Genomic DNA, 21,258 nt, shown 5'->3' with positions numbered 1-21,258 from the left:
ATTTTATGTTTATTATCACACTGAAAACCGAGTCGAATTTGAAGATTGAAGACTCATTCCAAGTTGGAGCAGACGACAGTAATGAGCACACAGAACTGATGAACAATTAATCGCAAATGCACTGAAACATGGAACTCGGAAGATCCGTTCACCAAAAATGATTTTTTACGGCGTACTCCATAGGGCAAAGCCGTCTAGAACAGTTTGCCCATCTGTATGTATGTATGTATGTTTGTATTTTGTATGTATTTGTATGTATTTTGTATGTATGTATGTATGTATGTATGTATGTATGTATGTCCCCTCAAACGTATACCAATCAGAGCTGAGGATCTGGTCACATGACAGGGTGATGTGATTACATCTGATGTCATTACGGCGGTCCGGCGGCTGACTCGACACACACCACCATTTTGATTTATATGCCGTTCATGCCAAACATATCATCGAACCTGTCACATATCACAATCGCCATGCTCTACCTTTACCCTTTTCATTCAGTGTGAAACACAAACAAACCGATTGTTAAATTGACCATCAAATAACGAAAGCTTCGGCGTTACGTCGCTTCCAACAAAACGGTACGTATCCAATCCTTGTGAGGTATAATCTAGATTACAGTAGATCTTCCCTCAGTTCTGTAAGTAAAACTTACCTCACAGATGTCTGGATTCCCCCGAATTTCTTTGTTTAATGTTATAAACAGCATTAGCGACTGTTTAAAAAGCTCATCATGTGTGTTTGTGGTTTATAATATTTTACAAACCCGGCTACACTGCTGTTAGACTTTCGGTCTTGTTTATGATCTACGGATCGAGTTGCATGTGGACTATTAAAGGAAACAAATACAGCCACTGAGTTTAAGGGAAGTGACGTCACATTACGAGATACACGGGCACCAGTGACGTCATAACAATGGTGGCACTTTTCCCACCGGTTATACTGGTGGTTTGCCATTGCCTTCCCAGTTTTGTTTGTTTGTGCTCTGTACTTTTAAATGCTGAGCATAACGTAAGGGAGCAGTGCGTACTACTATTTTAAAAGTCTGGTTTGCCTCGGTTGGGTTTTCAGCCGCCGCCCTCCCAGACATGGAGCGATCGCTCTAACAGTATAAGCATTACACCACCCAGTCTGGTATTGTTCCACACGCGGAGCAGACACTGTAACCATAACACCGCCGAATACTTGATCACATAATTCAAAACAACTCTCCATCACACATATAATACTAGATGGTATTCATAGAATACTTACACTGCGCAGTCAACTTGGTGTGAGCCAACTCTTCTGTTTTTGAACATTTCTTTTTTTTGATCCAATATGGCTGCCAGACCACGTGAGCGATGACATCATCAATTTATATTCTCTAATATAATTGTTGCATAGATCACACTCAATACATTTCAAACTGATCAGACGAAGCGTTGTCCCTGTCGAATTTTGATGTCATAATTATGGCACCAATGACGTCATCGTTAACAACACCTATTCCCCATATGGAGTTCTTTACAATGAGCCATGTTTCAATTTTTTCCATGGAGTGGTTTCAGAGATATAGAGGTGCGAAGGTTTTCCAAGTTGGTGCCTGTACCAGTGTACCACGTGACTTATGCCGTCATAATAATCATTGAAATATTCCACAGGAGGAGGCCCTCCTATGGTGAAAATTTCGTGTCAATTGGACCAAGAATTGCAGAGAAAACTAGAACGCCACTCAGTAGAGCGCATACTCCCGCCGTGGGTCAAGTTGGAATAGTACGATTTCACAAAAGTTTGAGGGAGTAGTTCAGTGACAAACAAGACAGACACTGCACAGATATATATTTAGAATATATAGAAGATAATGTTAAAAACAAACAAGGCAATTTCACTTACATTTTCGGATTCAGCGTTCAATTCTATATAAGTGAGTGTATTTTGAGGCATGTGTGACTTCAAATAAAATTGTAAGCCAGGAAAACGTTCGTTTCATTCCTTAGGGATACAACATGTAAAACTGGCCCAAACGTCAAAACAAAACTCGCTCATTTTAAGTCGTACAAGCTAATGCGACCACTCATTCTTCTGGGTAGAATCCCGTGCACATGCTGGTCACACTTATAACTCACCTAAGTCTTTATAAGTTCATCAAATACTGACACCGCGATTGACATTCGCTGAGGTAAATGTTGTATCTCTTCTGAGGTAAAAAAAAAAAAAAACAGTTTTAAAGCATTATACGTATCAAACGATACATTTTATGAAACGGGGAAACCTAATACACACTTTGGTGGTTTTAAAATGACAGAATATGTCTTTATTAGAATAAAAAAGAACCTTGAAGACGACGCTGCTAACAAAATACACCGCTCTAACGCATAACCATGAGTTTAAACTACATTTACAACAAATATGAAAACTATTTTCATATCACAATGTTAAATATAGAATATGAAGAAGATAATGTTAAAAAAAAATGAGCCCTATCTTCCAATGGTAAATCAATCCTTCAAAAAATTCATGGATCCGGAATAATATCCTGAGCTTCACCAAAAACAAATCAATTCTTCCTTATCCCAAGGGCAATCATCCCACCAACTTTCATCCAAATCCGTTCAGAACTTTTCCAGATATCTTGTTCACAAACACACGAACACACGCACGCACACACACACACACGGACACGATCGAATGCATTACTCCCTGGCGGGAGCAAAAATTCATACTGATCGAATCAAGCGTTGTACGTGTCGAATTATGACATCATAATTAAAGTACCGATGACATCATCATTAACATATCTTATTCCCCAAGTGGAGTACTTGACAATGAGCCATGTTTCAGTTTTTTTTTCCATGGAGCGGTTTTGGAGATATAGAGGTGCAACCTTTTTCGATTTTTCCAAGATAGCGCCTGTACCACGTGACATATGCCGTCATAATTATCATTTAAAAATTCCACAGGAGGAGCCGCTCATATTCTGAAAATTTCGTGCCAATCGGACCAACAGTTGCAGAGGATTTTTGTTTTTTTCCTACTGATCAGATCAAGTGTTGTACTTGTCGAATTATGACATCATAATTAAGGCACCAATGACATCATCATCAACATATGTTATTCCCCATGGTGAGTACTTTACAATGAGCCAGGTTTCCATTTTTTCCATTGAGCGGTTTGGGAGATATAGAGGTGTAACTTTTTTCCAAGATGGCGCCTGTACCACGTGACCTATGATGTCATAATATTCACTAAAATATTCTAAAGGAGGAGTCCCCCCTATGGTGAAAATTTCATGTCAATCGGACCAAAGGTTGCCAAGAAAATGAATTTTTAAAATGCAGACACGGCACACAATTTACTTTACTGAAATGCAGACACGTACGTACCTGAATGCTTAACCCCGCTTTTCGCTTCGCGGGCGCAGGGTAATGATAGTGCAACTGCTGCACAACATCAATTCAAACTCCATTTCAATGTTTAATGTCATGGAAATGTGCCGTCTGTTCGTGCTATCAAGTTATGGGTTCAGAAGTTTAAGAGGACTGGTTCAACTTTAAAAGAGAATCTGCCGGGAGCACCCAAATCAGGAGGAACAGCACAAAATATTGAGCGTGTAAGGGAGTCAGTTTTGAGAAGTCGCATCGCTCCAGCCGAAAGCATGCATCAGCCTTAATAATTTCTCACACGTCACTACACCACATATTGCATACGGATTTCAACTTTTATCCCTATAAAATTCAAACTGTCCAGAAATTAAGCCAAGATGATGAGATTGCCCAAAATAATTTTTGTGAGGGAATGCTTTCATTTATGGACGGAAATGAAAACCAAAACATTGCTAACAATTTGTTCATGTCTGATGAAGCACATTTTCATCTGTGTGGCTATGTCAACAAGCAAAATACTCGTTTTTGGGCAGCCGTAAACCGAAGAGAAATGCACACGAAACCATTATACAGTCCCAAAGTCACAGTGTGGTGTGCACTTTCGTCGTTCGGCATCATAGGGCCTTACTTATCTGAGAACGATAACGGAAATGCCGTCACTATTACTGCAGCTCAATATACCGATACTAGCGGGGTCACCCGTGGGAATCCCACGGGTGACCCCGCAAGTTTGCATTGACGTTCGTCGATGGACTCGTTCGCCCGTCTCATTCGTTTTCTTGCTGCATCCTGTTCAGGTCTGCGTTCTTCATCGATCGTCTCATTCATTTTGGAAATAGAAGTTTCCACGCAGCGCATGAATTGTCACGATCCTCAAGAGGAATTTGTCTCGTAATCATCAAATGATAAATGGCAAGTAAATTATATTGTGGAAAATTAAAGATTTCAAATAAACCTATTTAAAGTGTATTCGCACATAACTAATTTTAAAAAACGAAGAAATATCTCTCGGTAATTTCCTGAAACATATTTTACTTCCGGCTAATAATGTTGAATTAAATAAAAACGAAGAAATATATGTCGGCATCATTGTTGACGTTTTTGTGACGACTGTCATCAAACGAAAAAGTAATATATCTTAACGGAAAAGCAAAAGCGAATTTTTAATATATATCGACACGTTGCCGTCGGTGTCATGTTGGGCGGTGTATGATACACCATGACGCGATTTTTAAAAATATATCTCTGCATTTTCCCGCGTGTGTGGAATGTTCTCAATTATTGCTGACACCGAGTCCAAAACCATCGATAAAAATGAAATCATATGGTGAGTTAGATTGGAGATAAAGGCGTGAGAGAGACTCAATGGCCTTGAAGTTGAAGTTACAGGCGTTTGAGAATTCATTTCGTTCTATAAACGGCAACTTTCATTGGATTTCCTTCCCGTTTTTTTTCAACCGAGTCGAAAACTATGTTAGCGACTGTGAAAAATGAAATGATATATCGAATTTTTAATATGTATCGACACGTTGCCGTCGGTGTCATGTTAGGCGGTGTATGATACACCATGACGCGATTTTAAAAAATATATCTGCATTTTCCCGCGTGTGTGGAATGTTCTCAATTATTGCTGACACCGACTCTAAAACCATCGATAAAAATGAAATCATATGGTGAGTTAGATTGGAGATAAAGGCGTGAGAGAGACTCAATGGCCTTGAAGTTACAGGCATTTGAGAATTCATTTCGTTCTATAAACGGCAACTTTCATCGGATTTTCTTCTCGTTTTTTTTCAACCGAGTCTAAAACTATGTTAGCGACTGTGAAAAATGAAATGATATATCGAATTTAAAATAGATATCGACACATTGCCGTCGGTGTCATGTTGGGCGGTGTATGATACACCATGACGCGATTTTAAAAAATATATCTCTGCATTTTCCCGCGTGTGTGGAATGTTTGTGGAAAATTAAAGATTTCAAATAAACCTATTTAAAGTGTATGCGCACATAACTAATAAAAAAAACGAAGAAATATCTCTCGGTAATTTCCTGAAACATATTTTACTTCCGGCTAATATGTTGAATGAAATAAAAACGAAGAAATATATGTCGGCATCATTGTTGACGTTTTTGTGACGACTATCATCAAACGAAATAGTAATATATCATAACGGAAAAGCAAAAGCGAATTTTTAATATATATCGACACATTGCCGGCGGTGTCATGTTGGGCGGTGTATGATACACCATGACGCGATTTTAAAAAATATATCTCTGCATTTTCCCGCGTGTGTGGATTGTTCTCAATTATTGCTGACACCGAGTCTAAAAGTAAAACCATCGATAAAAATGAAATCATATGGTGAGTTAGATTGGAGATAAAGGCGTGAGAGAGACTCAATGGCCTTGAAGTTACAGGCCTTTGAGAATTCATTTCGTTCTATAAACGGCAACTTTCATCGGATTTTCTTCCCGTTTTTTTTCAACCGAGTCTAAAACTATGTTAGCGACTGTGAAAAATGAAATGATTTATCGAATTTGATTTGAAATAAAACTGGGGGAGAGCAAGACACCACGGGCCTACAAAACAGGACTCAAAGCTATGCGAGTTAATAAAATGGTGGATATTTGTTTATAGCCACTCCCAGAATGGGTGGAGCTATGGGTGGAGCTACTCTGCAAACCGAGTAAGCCACACCCCGGACAGACACCCAACAGATAGACAGACAGACAGACAGAATCATCTACGGCTATTATAATATAGATGGTTTCTAACTTCCTCTCCAGAGAATTAAACAGATTTGCACAAGTGAGCCCAATGACGTCGTTTCAGCAAGATGGTGCAACCTCCCACACCACCAGTGTCCATGACTACTGTAAGGGCACTTTTTCCAAAGCATGTCATTTCCAGAAACGGCGATATTCCATGGCCAGCGAGGTCACCCGATTTGACTGCATGTGATTATTTATTGTAGTCATATCTAAAGGACAAAATGTATGTTAACTGTCCACAAACTCTTCATGAACTTAAGGAAAACATCAGACATGAAATCAATGATATTGACGTGGTCATGTTGTAGAATGTCATGAATAATTGGCGTCCAAGATTGGAGGAATGTGTCAGACGAAATGGTGCGCATCTCCGAGATGTTCTTTTCAACAAATAAATGGCATGTTATGTACTTCACTTTCTTGTAAAATCTTGTTTTGAAATACAACTTTTTATTACCTTTACACGAGTGTTAAAAATAACAATATTTCTGGCTCACACACATATATATATATATTGTTGCGGGTATGAGAACTGTGTATTTTTTTTATTGTGCTGTATTATTATTATTATTGTTATTCTGCGCCCCCCTATTCCGGAGCTGTGTAAAGGTGAAAGGGCATCCCATAATTAGTCCACAAGCATACACATCAGCCAAATAATAGAATACCTCTGTTTGATAGTTATCTCTTATTATGTGTTTTTAGAGTAAGGCTGTGTCTCCCATTAATTGAAATACTCCATTGCACCAGTGAAAGAGATAGATTCCCTTCATTCCCACTCTCAACACTTCCATTCCCCCCTTTTCATCAATTGCAATTCGAATTGCCAACTGCATGTTGGGCGGTTTTCCCTTCATCCGCCATTGACCACGAGGCAGGGTTGGGGAAGAAAGGCGGGTCCCCACCTCGTCAGAGAGGGGAGGAGTGAGCCAGCCCCACTCGACCAACCATGAACAAGGGGTTTGGCTTGAGAGGGCGGGGAGAGAACGTTTGGGAGAGGTTCGCAAAGGTTGAGGGGCGGGGCCTATATAACCCACGGCGGGGGTGTTCCCAGGAGAGATACACTTTGAGTTGAGACAAGGAGGGACGAAAAAGAGCTGGGTCATCAGAGCAACAGCGCGTAAGGAGGAGAGAACCCGTCACGCCAGACCCCCCCACCAGCGCATCGGCTCCACCAAGCAGCTCCGACCCGTGATCCCGCGCACACGACAGGCCCGGTGGCATCAGCGGCCGTCGAGGTCCAGCCCGACGTCCCGTGCGGGATCAAGCTCCAGCCAGCTCCGTGCCGTCCCCCCCCCCCCCCCCCCCTCCAGCCACACACCTCTTTCCAGCAATCCACTCTGCAATTCCCCGCGTGAGTCAGTGTCTTTGTTTGTTCTGTCCTGGGAATAAGTTAAGTCTGTATAACTATAAGCTAGTATTTGCACTGTGTCACCTGCGTCTTATGTGTTGTAAATAAACCTTGATTGCTCCTTTTTGCTTGTGTAAATAATAAATCCCATTACTCGTCTGTACGTCTTCTCGTTTTATTCCTTTTCCTCTTTGTATTGCGTCGTTTTAGTCTTTTCCCTCATTGAGCAGCTGCGGTGCGATCCGGCCAACGTTTGGGCGGGATCGGGTTCTAATCGGGGAGTAACTGTTCGGACGCGGTAATACACCACCGCTCGGTAAAATAACATCTTTAATCCGCGTCTGTAACAATTTGTGTCTGGGAGTGAGATTCGGGGCCCGAACCAAATCTTTAAAACATCTAAAAAAAAATTTGGTCAAAATTAGGAGCGGCCGAAATTTGTTTTGTTTTACAAAACCTGAACTTTGAAATCGCGCCATGGCTGGTCAAGGCGACGGGATGCCGGTGGGAGAGATAGACGGGGTAGAATCGACCCAGGACCTCGGGGAAATGTATGTGGAGGAAGGAGAGGAGGAGAACATTGGCAATGTGGTTGAGGGGGTATCAGGTGCACAAAATGGCGTCCTCGCGCACGTGGGTGTAGCGGCACCAAATTTAGCCGCGGCCGTGGTCGCGGCAGCCGAGCCAGAGATGCCAATGAATTTGGACCTGTTTATGAAACAGATGATGGCCTTTATGGTAAAAACAGACGATAATTTCAAAGGGATGGAAAACAGGATAGGGGGCCAAATGGGGGTAATGGGAAGCCAAATGGGGGTAATGAGGGACGAAGCGAGGGGTACCGGTGAGGGGTTAGACAAGAAATTTGGGAAGTTAGACAAAAATTTTGAGGGGTTAGACAACGGGATAAAAGAGGTGAAAAATGGGTTAATGGGGCTAGAAAATAGGATGGAGGACAAATTGCAGGAGATAGGGGAGCAATCCGCCAGAGAAATTAAACAAATGGGAGAGCAGATAGAGGAGGTAAAAATCGGGGTAGAAATCAAATTGGATGCTCAGAGGGATGAATTGGGACAGACGAGGGTGGCATCTACAAAGGAGATGGAGGAGATGAAAGAGGAGATACGACGAGGTGTGAGTGAGGAGGTTTCGGGGCTACGCGAGGAGGTAAAGCGAGGTGAGAAGCGTATGGAGAAAGAGGTGAGAAATGGGGCGGCTAAGTTACAAGGGGGAATAGAAGATCTGACGGAGGAGGTGGAACAGCTGACGGAGGGACAAAAAGAACTAGTGGGGCAGGTTCAAAAGAACACTGCGGTACTAGGAGGGTTAAAGGCGACACAAAAAGAAATTAAAAACGAATTAATAGCGACACAGAGGCAATGTCAGATGGTACGTGAGGAACTGACAATGAGGGTGGACGAGGTGACAGAGATAATGGAGACAAAGGACCGGCAGGTGAGGATGCACATAGAGACGGTCACGGTAGCCTTAGAGGACGAACTTGAGGAGACGCACCGAGAAATAAAAGAGGTGAAGCAAAAATTAGAGGAAGTGGAAGAAGAGGTGAGTGAAATTAAGAAGAGACGGACAGAAACTAAGAGAGAAATCCAGGAGGAGGTAATGGAATTGGTACAAGGTCGGTGCTCAACTCATAATGTGCTGCTCACTAACCAAATAAAGAGTTTGCAGGTGGCAAAGGAGGTGCGGAGACGAGGTACGGAGGTGAGTGGCAATGTATATGATGTGAGGAAAGCTTCAGTCGGCTTGGGGATTGGTTTGGATCCGGGTGTTCGTGAGAGGCCGTTGGTGAAGTGTGTGACAGGTCAGGTGTGCGAAAAAAGAGGTGTGCGAGAATGTCCGACCATGGGGTGTGTGAGGAAAAAGTGCACGCCGAGGAGTGAGTGTGCCATCAAGAGTGAGTCAGTCGTAGCGCATGTGCGAGGGGGTACAAGGAAGCGCGGTGTGGTAAGTGTTACGGAGGATGTAATGAAAGAGTGTGCGCGAGAGGATGCGTGAGAAAGGTGTGTAACGGACAGGTGCATGAGGAAAGAGTGCGCTGTCGAGAGTAAGGGTGAGTGCGCGACCGAGAGTGGAGGTGAGAGTAGTGAGAGTGAAACGGAGCGTGAGTTGGTTGTGACAGGTGAGCGAGGATGTACACCTGGAATGGAAGGATGCACACCTGGAATGGTAGAGCGTGTGTGGGAATGCACATTTGAGTTGGTCGTGAGGCACGTGGTTGGGCGTGCGAGTAAGAGCACACCTGTGATTGTCACAGAGGAGGTGACCGAGGAGGGGGCGCGAAGAGGTGTGTTGGTGAGGTGTGCGAGCGACGAATGTGTGCCAAGGTGCTCGGTGGTCAGGTGTGTGACCAAGCCGGTGAGCGGAATGAGTGTACCGAGGTGTGTAAGGAAAGGTACGAGGAGCATGGGAACAGCTGGAGGTATGAGCAAGAAAGGGGTAGCGTATGCATGTAAGCATGCAGGTGAAGCATCGACGGTAACCGGGTTAGAGGTTAGAACGACTTATAGCCGAATCGGGCCCTCGGTGCGTGCCGGGCTTCGCGTGCCGCGAGAACCAGCGGGGATCCGAGCCGCGGCGGGTTCGAAAGGACCACCGTACGCGATCCACGCTGGGCCTCGCTTGGAACGGCCGCGTCCGGGCTCCACTAGGCGGAGCGGGCAGCCCGATACGAAGGGTCGTCATGGCGACCACTTTCTATTGAGACGTGCCGGCAGGTCGAGATCGGGACATTGGATGGCTCCACGCCGAGGTGGTGCGTGGGATCTCGTCCCGGGTAAGCCCCGTCCCTGCCCCGAATGCGGGACGTATCCAGCCACTGGCACAAAACGACCCGCGTTCATTGCTCGGCTGTACGAAGCCGGGCTGTGGAAGTGAATTGGCGCACCGAGAGGATGTAATAAGTAGACGGGTGATGAGGATAGTGTTTTGGCCCTGAAATTAGAAAAAAGCAAAATTTGATGATGGTACGGTGATTAGCGGTAAAAGGACAAATTTTTGATTTGTTGAATTTGGACGAGCGAAATTGATAGTAGGACCTCCCCGATGTGGTGGGATGGCAAATCCACCATCCCTCACAGGGTGGGGCAAATGCGCAATAGCTTATGGGGTTGATGGCAGTGAAAACTAGCCCGGGTGGGTTAGGATATATCGTTTTAGGGATCTAGCGAAGATGACATTAGGTGACGTTAAGGTTAGTTAGTGACAATGATACCTGTAGTGGGGACGCAGGTAGATTAGCGTGGATGATAATGACGAGGGAGCGCAATAGTTTAAAGGGACGACTGGGAAGCGCAAGTTCAGAGGGGAGTAGTTAGAAGAGATGATGCCGTGCGTGTGAGGATTGAACAGGTGTGATTGCACAGGTGTGCAACTGAACAGGTGAATGGAGCAGTGTATGAGTGAGTGATAGTGATTGTGTATTGTGATGACCAAATGGGCCAGGAAGAAAGGAGGGTGCAGGTGGCACCAGGTATGATTGCACAGGTGTGCAACAACAGGTGTATGTGGCTATGTGGAATAAATGGTAGTGTGGAATATCTGGAGTATTGGAATGGATGGTCGTGGAGTGAGTATGGTGGAAATTGTGGAGTGGAGTGGATGGTGCGAAGGTGTGAATGGGGGAAGAGTGGACCCCCATCACGGATACCCGGGGCGGGTAGTGTAAGTGTTAGGTAGAGGGTACAGGTAAATTGTGGTTGGATATTGGCATCTGTGGTGCGGGTGAAAGAATGGTCTATGGATGGGTGCATTAGTGTTGTGGAATTGGCTGGGCGTGTAGCCTGTTAGTGTGTGTAGTTGGTTTGGGCACTCCACCACTGTGAGGATGTCGGCCAGGTGAGGCCGCAGGTGGGCTCTGGGAGCCGGTAGTTGTGGATGGGGCCCGAGGATCCGGAGGACGGACCCGGGTAGCCCAGTGCCAGAGGGCACCAAGGGGTGACAGAGCCAGGAGAGGGCCTTCCCCAGTTAGTTAGGTTAGGGTGAGGAGCTAGGTAAGCTCGGGTGGCAACTGCAGTGGTGGAGGTGTGCAGGTGGGTAGACCTGCTGGGAGAGCTACACGTCGCAGCCCAGAAATTGTGCGAGGGCACCGGGAGATGAATCGGGGGAGTGAGACCCCAAATTGAGAAGCACCACAGTTTGGTCAATGGGAATTGGTTTTTATAACCCATAGTGTAAGTTGGCCAATGGATTGGCAGGGAGAGACCCCGGGTAGTGTAAAGTGTGTTAAAGTCATTTAGAGGATAGTTAGGAAGAAGGATCTCCTCGCACCATCTGCATCCACTCACCTGTGGTGACAGGTACTCCACACCATGCCATGTTTTGATTATTTTTTATGATGCAAATGTTTGGATTGTGAGACGCATCATGACGTGGGTGTGACATTGTGCATAATTCCATCTCTCCCTCCTTATGAGGATTGATGATGAATTGGTGATGGCAAATTTTGAAGTCGAGGGATTGTGGAGACGAATTTGGTATAGGGGAAATATGGGGAAGACGTGACAGTAGTGACGAATTGGTAATGTGTAGATTTTGTACATATGGGGTAAGGGCAAGGGTAGGGTAGGTGACAGGGGGGTGACATACGGTAGGGACGAGCTTTCTCACTTCGCCCTCCGTACGCATTTCGCCTTGCATTGCCTTATTGATGTGTACCCTTGTGACCTTACCCCTCGCTCAATTGTCTTTCCCCTTTTGTCTCCCACATGACCTGTGCGCCATTGGGTGCCGAGGGGAGCGTGCGTGGGTCGGCCATTGTGCGCCCAAAATTCCCAGAACCAGCTGTCTGCATCGATGCACCACATTATGGACCACATGTCTGTGGCCGAGCACCACTTATGGACCCCATGGGTTGGGGCATGGCCCCTCTGCTGGAACCGGCCATGAGGGCCCGAAATCTTGCTGGCGGACCTTGGCCACAGGGCACCGATGCCCCACAGGTGAACCACACTAGTCGGCCCTGTGGGCTATAAATAAAATCAAATAAAAAGGACACATTGGGTGCATTTTTCAGTTCAAATAGGCCGCCAGTAAGAAAATGAAAGAATGACAACATCTGGAAGACCAAATAATAATAACCAGCAGAGGGAGCCGAAGAGCAAGAGATCACCTGCAGGGTTAGGGGTTGTTTGGTTATTTTTTATTGTTGAACATTCTTGAACAATGGTGACTGCACCGATTGGTGCTTGGGTACGTTTTTGGGTGCTTTCATGGTGCGTCGATGCAGAGCAGACTGTCTCCCCCCCAGAAAGAACAATCACAGGTCCTGGGTTAGTTTTGTAAATAAAAGCAGAGTCATTGTAAATAATGCTCCCCACCGTCAGTGTATAGTTTGAAGACCATTCCGCAATTCGGTTAACTGTGGGCATAAGTCTGTTAGGCAGGGTGCAATGGAGCAGCGGGACACATTTATTTATGTTTTAAAACTGTCGCACTCAGGGTCAGGTTAAAAGTAGAGGGAACTACACCTACGTGTCACACTAAATAAAAGTTGTAGGCCCGGGACGTGCCTAAGAGGAGGAGGGTGCAGTGTTGCGGGTATGAGAACTGTGTATTTTTTTTATTGTGCTGTATTATTATTATTATTGTTATTCTGCGCCCCCCTACCTCCGGAGCTGTGTAAAGGTGAAAGGGCATCCCATAATTAGTCCACAAGCATACACATCAGCCAAATAATAGAATACCTCTGTTTGATAGTTATCTCTTATTATGTGTTTTTAGAGTAAGGCTGTGTCTCCCATTAATTGAAATACTCCATTGCACCAGTGAAAGAGATAGATTCCCTTCATTCCCACTCCCAACACTTCCATTCCCCCCTTTTCGTCAATTGCAATTCGCATTGCCAACTGCATGTTGGGCGGTTTTCCCTTCATCCGCCATTGACCACGAGGCAGGGTTGGGGAAGAAAGGCGGGTCCCCACCTCGTCAGAGAGGGGAGGAGTGAGCCAGCCCCACTCGACCAACCATGAACAAGGGGTTTGGCTTGAGAGGGCGGGGAGAGAACGTTTGGGAGAGGTTCGCAAAGGTTGAGGGGCGGGGCCTATATAACCCACGGCGGGGGTGTTCCTGGGAGAGATGCACTTTGAGTTGAGACAAGGAGGGACGAAAAAGAGCTGGGTCATCAGAGCAACAGCGCGTAAGGAGGAGAGAACCCGTCACGCCAGACCCCCCCACCAGTGCATCGGCTCCACCAAGCAGCTCCGACCCGTGATCCCGCGCACACGACAGGCCCGGTGGCATCAGCGGCCGTCGAGGTCCAGCCCGACGTCCCGTGCGGGATGAAGCTCCAGCCAGCTCCGTGCCGTCCCCCCCCCCCCCCCCCCCTCCAGCCACACACCTCTTTCCAGCAATCCACTCTGCAATTCCCCGCGTGAGTCAGTGTCTTTGTTTGTTCTGTCCTGGGAATAAGTTAAGTCTGTATAACTATAAGCTAGTATTTGCACTGTGTTACCTGCGTCTTATGTGTTGTAAATAAACCTTGATTGCTCCTTTTTGCTTGTGTAAATAATAAATCCCATTACTCGTCTGTACGTCTTCTCGTTTTATTCCTTTTCCTCTTTGCATTGCGTCGTTTTAGTCTTTTCCCTCATTGAGCAGCTGCGGTGCGATCCGGCCAACGTTTGGGCGGGATCGGGTTCTAATCGGGGAGTAACTGTTCGGACGCGGTAATACACCACCGCTCGGTAAAATAACATCTTTAATCCGCGTCTGTAACAATATATATATATATATATATATATATATATATATATATATATATATATATATATATATATATATATATACATATATATATATATATATATATATATATATATATATATATATATATATATATATATATACATAAACGAGAAATACATTAAAATTCATCCCACCGAACACAAAGTGCTAGCACATGTTTCTTAATACCGTGCCTTGAAATTATAAATTTAGTCTTACATTAAAAGATGGGATTTCTTCCTTTTTTTTTAACAAGCTCAAAACTTGTTCTTTTGAATTGTACAGGCCCCAAATGCAAAGACTGATCACCTTAGGCATGTTAGAGTACCATCAACTTATTCTGGCAATCGAAATCCATTGAATAAGGATAAGCGCTCGACTAACCATGCAACAGTAGTTGGCAGCCGGCCCCGTTCCTCTGATCTTATGGGAGTCACAGATAGCCCCAGGGTTTTTGACATTCTGACAATTTCCGCACTATGACATAGTATTATTTTTTTCTTCCAAATGTTGCTAAAATTTTATATATATCCACTTGTATGAAGAGCTTGACCTAATTGCTTGGCTCAGTGGTTGCTTGAGGCATCATGATCACTTTTCTGAAAACTCATCACCATCTTGTTTCTCTCTCCCCAACCAGTTTTTCATCCTTCTTCTCATCATTTTCACCCTGGAGCTCACTGGCATTTTTATCTTCATCACCGGCAGAGATATGGTGAGCCACCACTTGGCCACATTTTGTATTCTAAAAGTAATTGTGAATAACAATTCTTGTATATTCACATTTGAATTTGATTTTTAAGGGATGATTTTTTTGCTTATATGATATGTAGATGGTTTTGCAGCTGTGTCTATTTGCAGATAGACAAGTATGCTCACCGTGACCTCACAAAAGGCATGCGCCTTTACAACACAGAGGGAAACGCAGGGCTTACCAAGGCCTGGGACATCGTGCAGACAGATGTGAGACACCAGCACCTCCACAACATTCTCCCACTCACCTACTCAACTTCACCCTCGCAACCACAATAACGTGCACATGTGCACGCTTTCAAATAAGCAGTGATTTTGTCAAAAACTAATTTATAAATATGTATTACACTTGTTTGAGTATATGGTGAAGTGTTCTTGTATCCTTGGAGTTCGTTGCCTGGAAATTCTGATTGGCTGTTGATGTTGGTATCACATATTCAGATTCCAAATACTGTGTTTATTGGTCCATTGCCTACAATGGTCCTTGTCATCATACTGAAATACAAAATTTGGTGTCAGTCTGTCTGTCTGTCTGTCTGTCTGTCTGACCACGATGCATTCAGTTATTACTTTTCCAATCTCAATCTTGCACGTGAACTCTTTGTGGAGCCGGAGACCACTTATAAAAAAAATACATAAATATTTTTTGCCATGAATTTTGCTATGAGTAACTGCCTACAAATCCCTACTTATGGCACAGCATGATTCATCTAAATGGCAAAGATTTTTTTTTGATTTGAGACGTTTTTGTATACTTAGTCAGGGCGCGTGTAAGAGCTAACACATCGAACATATAATAAAAGGAACACGAGACAAGAGGGACAAATAGAGGGAAGCAAACAACAGTAGAGAATAGGGACATCGGAAGGTCTGTGGAAGAGAGAGGGCTGGGGCGGTATACATAGGATAAGGAAGATGGACACTACAAGGAATTTCAGGAAAGAAAACGGAATTTGAAGGAGGTGCACCGGTTTGGGGTAGATTAATGGGGGTAGAAAAGATCATGGTTTGGATGTGCGAAGATAAGAGATGGTGGTGAACAGCTGTTTTGAAGACCTGGAGGGAGGAGTGGGGTTTAAGAGAGTGAGGGAGTTTGTTCCAGAGGTGGGAAAAAGGAGAATGAAAGAGTAAAGGTGAGCAGAGAGTCTTGATTTTGGCAGTTTAACCATAAGAGGGTTGCTGGCAGATCTTGTGCGACCTGGAGGAATACTTGGGGGACAGAGCACAGTCAGAGCTGGAGGAGCGAGGACAGAGAGGAGTCGGTAGAAGACAGGAAGACCAGCAACCTGCCTGCGGTGAGTAAGTGAAAAGCCATTGGAGGTAGCTTCATCACGGGAGATTCCAATGATTCTGAAAGCTTTTGGCTTCAACAGCGTGAAGCCGAGCTAGGTGTGAGGCAGGAGCACCGGCCCAGAGGGGAGAGCAGTATTCCATTGAGCCGCGGATGAAAGCCTTGTATGTGGTGAGGAGCTCAGGTGTGGCAAGGAAGGACTTCGCACGACGGGGGATGCCCAGTCGGCGACTGGCTTTGGAGGCCAGATTTGAAATGTTGTTTTCCCAGGAAAGATCATGGCAGATAGTGAGACCCAAAAGCTTGAGTGACAGAACTTGAGAGAATTTGTCTTATTCTGAGACAAAAGGCACACTATACACCATGTAAAATGTCACACTATACACCATGTAAAATGGCACACTATACACCATGTAAAATGTCACACTATACACCCCCCCTCCCACCCCCACCGCCCCCTCCCACCCCCACCAAAGTAGGTATTTGCTCTTTTCTCGGAAACTACATACACAATTTCACGGAAACTTCAGCACAATCTTAATCACCCGTGATGTACCATTGTTTGTTCAAAGCATTAGAAGATTTGGGGTCTGAGGAGGGATGCGGGGTGTACTGCGGGGTTGGGGGGGGGGGGTGCCCCCCCCCCAAATAGGTATTTTAAAATTTGTTTGTTTAAAGTCGTATGATTATATTAGTATGATTCTACATGCTGCCCTGTCTTCTAGCATCCATTGAAATTGCTTCGAAATACCTTTAGTCAGTGCAGTATACTGTTTGTTCTACCAGGTGAGCGCCAGGGGTATTGCCCCGATGTTTTTTACATGTAGTGCCATCAAGACAAAACAAATGTCTCATTTTATGTAATCCTCATTTTACTCAACTACCAGTGCTGACTCAACTGTACAATATATCAATCTAAAGCATTGTCACGATAGCTATGGAAATGCTGATGGAAATCCCACAAGGCTTTTGATCGCATTTGGAAAATCATGCAATTACCTGTAAAGAGCCAACTACATATAGTCCCATTGAACATCAAGATGCATGTACAGCACGAGGTCTGACCGCTCTCAGCAAAATAACTTTTAATTACTCGCAGTATGAGATTTCAATAGCTCGATTCCTGGCAAATTCTGCCGCAGCACTAAAGAAATGTTAAATTATACTGAAGCCAGAGGTTAGGCTGCCAATTAGTGAAAGGTCAATGGGTCATCTTAGCATTACAGCCTGGGCACACTGATGAACAAAGACTTCATAAGATGCTGCGAGCAGCATGCGCACATAGATCAATGGAACGGGCCTTGCGTAATTGATGCCCTCTTAGCTTTGGCCTGCATGTCTCATTTAAGCCCTCTTGTTGAGGTGCGGGTTGTGATGTCCTTCCAGATTATCTCTTACCTAACAAAAGGAAAGCTGACTTGGAGCTGAATATATCAATTCACGAGAGCCGGTGGAGCTCGAGGGCCGGGAATCGAGTTAGTTGTGTGAGACGTGTGCTGTTGGTCAGTTAAACCCAGGATCGATATCGAATTATACGGATAATGGATCTATAGGTAATCTAGATTGACCACCTTTTTTGCGGACAGAACAGCATCGTGATTCTATCCCACAGGTATATCGATTACTCCGCACTGGTTTTCTCAATGAGTGATAAGGATTGGACAGGTGTCTTGATGTTGCTCGTCTACTCGGTCTGGTGCGCATTTTGTTGTGTATAAATTGCTCACACATTAAGGTATGATCATAGTCTTTTTGCTCCAATGACACAAGAGACAACATTGTTGTATTTTTAAAATGAGAGGCAACATTGCTGTAGACAACACAAAAGGTGAAGAGGGCAAGGGTTTCGTTTTTCCATTAAGAGTTTGCACAGCATGAAGGAATGATTGTGAATGGGATGTGGTTAGATTTCTACCAGTGAGGTACAGCCATTTTGATGCCTTGACTGCATTGTGGAGATTGTATGTTTATTTTCAAAGGGTATTTCAAGGCATCTGTCATGTCAGCTGACATTAATGCTCAGGAGCTATCTTTTCAAGGAGCTGCATGCCGGCACTATGGCAGACAAAAAAAAGATGGCGATTCAATGAATGATTTGGATGCAATTGGAACCAGCTGCATCCCATGTATATGGATGACAAGTGGCAGAACTTTGAACTCTCCATTCCTCCCTACTCCCATGTCCCATACATCCTTCATCTCCATTTACCCTTATATTCTCCCATACCCCTTTGCATTTCCTCCATTTCCGCTCTTATCTCTTATAACCTCTATTTCTCTACTTTTCACCTTCCCCTCACTTAAATTTTCTATTTTATTTTTCATAATTTACTGTGACCCACACCTCCTTTCTTCTAGTTTTACATCAAGGAATAACAAGGAACCTTGAAACAGGAGGAGGCCATTTGGCCCATCATTGCACACTACACCAACGCTAGATGAAATAAATCTGTCAGGCTATAGATTTAAATTCACTGGGGTTTTACATATATATATATTGTTACAGATCTCAGAGATGGCACTCCCCTTAGCAAGGGGGGGGGGGGGGGTTAATCCCCTTGGCCTGTTAAGCTGGCCGTCTCTAGTCCTGTTACTTATAACGCTTCTCTGCGGTGTGAAATTGGTCAGGGTTATTGGTCAAGGTGTTCTCCCGAATACCTTCACCAATCCCTACGCAAAGCAGGGAGACAAGTACCGCTCGAACCACTGACAATATGGTATTTGCCGAGCGGTTTAGCAATCCGCGATTCGAGCCGTTAGCAATTGACAAACCCGATTCTGCACGTTGGCCGAATCGTGCCACAGGTACTCAATTCGAGACGCGACAAAAGCGATCGGGGGAAAGAAGAAACCAAAGGTAAGAAATAACAGACATTTATTAATTATGTACACCAAAATCAAAGGAAGAGGAAACGAAAGTAATATACAGGACGAAGAAGAAGAAGCAGGACGCAGGGCAGCCTTAAACAGTCTTATATTATACCCCAGGACAAACACACAGACTTACACGAAAGGGGAATAGCAGGCAGGAATGACTGGAAGAGGGAGAAGGTCCAGGTGGGACAGCAGGGCTGGAAGGTTCGGGCAGAGGCACAGCATTGAGGTCCGCTCCAGGTCCACACTCCGGGCTGGAAGTGAACAGCCAGCGGCAGCTTCTGGTCTCGTATCTCACACGGTCGGACAATGCGAATGAAGCGCGGGATTGTCGCCATCAAACGGACCCACTCTCCTCTTTACAATGCTCCGTATCCTCGTCGGGCACCTCACTCATCTGCCGGATCACGTCTTCTCCGAACCTTCTCACCCGACTCACTCTCTCCTCTTCTCACTCAGCTCCCTCACTCCTCCCACTCATCTGTCCAAGCAGTCCCTCGCAGCTGCTTTTATTGTCCGTGTCAGAATCAAGTCGCCGGCTCTGATGACACGCCTACCGGTTGGCTCACCTTGGCGCTGGTTGGTCGGTAAGAGCGTGCTGACTCCACCTCTGCTGACGAGTCGACGTGCCACACCTTGTTCTGGTGGCTCCACCCCCTTCTTCCTCGGCTTGACCGCATGGCTTATGGCGGCGTGGTGCCAGTAAAACAGCCCAATGCAACGGCAGCGAACGCGGCTGGCAAGCGAAGTATCACAATTTGGAGAGGGAGAGAGCAAAATGGACGGAATGGGGCCTATCTTATTTGATTCATGCAACGCAGATTCAACTATTGGGAACAGATCCTTAACTGAAACACACAATAATGAAATAACTACGGAGAGGTCCTATGGTTCGCTACGTGTTGTACATGGACTAACTAGGGTGCGATCTTTAACAAAGCCAATTGATGGGGATATTTACAGGGGGTCATTTATAGGGGAAACACTTACTAAAATTTACTAGTGAAGGTTCTAAAAACCATAACACAGCAACCGTCTTTCCCCTAGGGCCGTCACGGCCCGAAATAACTTCACTTAATGTGACACTCAGGTGTAGTAGCCCTCTACTATTAACCTTACCCTTGAGTGCGACCATTTTAAAACAACTTTCAAAAATCCAATCTCACCCCTCCCCTCCAAATCTTCCCCATAACCCCTCCCCTCCAAATCTTCCCCATCACCCCTCCCCTCCAAATCTTCCCCATCACCCATCCCTTTCAAATCTCCCCCCTTGCCCCCTCCCTCCTAAACTACCCCCTCACCCCTCCCCGCCAAGACGCCCCCTCGCCCCTCCCCTCCTAGACTCCTGCCTCACCCCTCCCCTCCAAATCTCCCCCATATCCCATCCCTTTCAAATCCCTCCCCTTGTCCCTTCCCTCCCAAACTCCCCCCTCACCCCTCCCCTTCAAATCTCCCCACCCTCATTGCTTCTCAATTTCCCCCCTCTCACTCCCCCTCCTCAAAGCGTCCTCCCCGCTTCTTCCCCCTTCAACCTCTCACCTCCATCTCCCCCAACCTTCTGCCTTGCTCTTCCCCCTCCTCAAATAACACCTCATTGTGGCTCACCCAATCACCATCAAACCTTTTGTCCGCCCCATCCTTCCCTTTCTCCGAGCTATTCTGAAATCTCTGACACACCTTCAACAGCTCTCCCTACCTCTTCCACCTCTTCCACATCTTACCCTACCCCTCCTCCCCCCTGTTCTGTATCTGATGCTCCCCCTTCCTCTTCATTAACGGTATGGACCTCAAACATCCGGGGCCTTCGTTCAAACTTAACTGATCTCTCCATACAGGTTGCTTCTGTCAAACCAGACGTGATCTGCTTAACAGAAACTTTCCTCCTTTATGATGTCTCTGATTCCATAGTATCTCTCCCGGGCTACTCCCTCCTCCGGTATGATAGACCTGAGCCTCGTCCTGGAGGCGGGGTTGCTATCTTTATCAAAAACTCTCTTCCTCACTCGCCCTGCACTGCACTCTCTCCACCTCACCCCCAGGAATATCTCTGGCTACGGCTTCCCCTTCGCTCCCACCTCTTGTTCATATGTGTGTTGTACCGTCCACCA

At 45.3% G+C, this 21,258-nt stretch overlaps 1 protein-coding gene across 2 annotated transcripts in view; it reads left to right on the top strand.

Moving 5' to 3' along the window:
• The window catches only part of LOC137424551 (tetraspanin-4), a 430,033-nt gene that overhangs the window by 304,543 nt on the left and 104,232 nt on the right, over positions 1–21,258 (top strand). For both annotated transcript variants that reach the window (XM_068112126.2, XM_068112134.2), the window contains exons 5-6: positions 14,873–14,947; positions 15,094–15,195. In XM_068112126.2, coding sequence (XP_067968227.1) covers positions 14,873–14,947; positions 15,094–15,195 — 177 coding nt within the window. The remainder of the gene's footprint in view (positions 1–14,872; positions 14,948–15,093; positions 15,196–21,258) is intronic.

The sequence above is a fragment of the Myxine glutinosa genome, chromosome 1 (genome assembly GCF_964187855.1).
Source record: "Myxine glutinosa chromosome 1, kmMyxGlut1.1, whole genome shotgun sequence".
In the NCBI taxonomy this organism is placed as follows: domain Eukaryota; kingdom Metazoa; phylum Chordata; class Myxini; order Myxiniformes; family Myxinidae; genus Myxine; species Myxine glutinosa.
The sequence above is the reverse complement of the archived record's forward strand: the minus strand, read 5'-3'. Positions and strand labels throughout refer to the sequence as shown.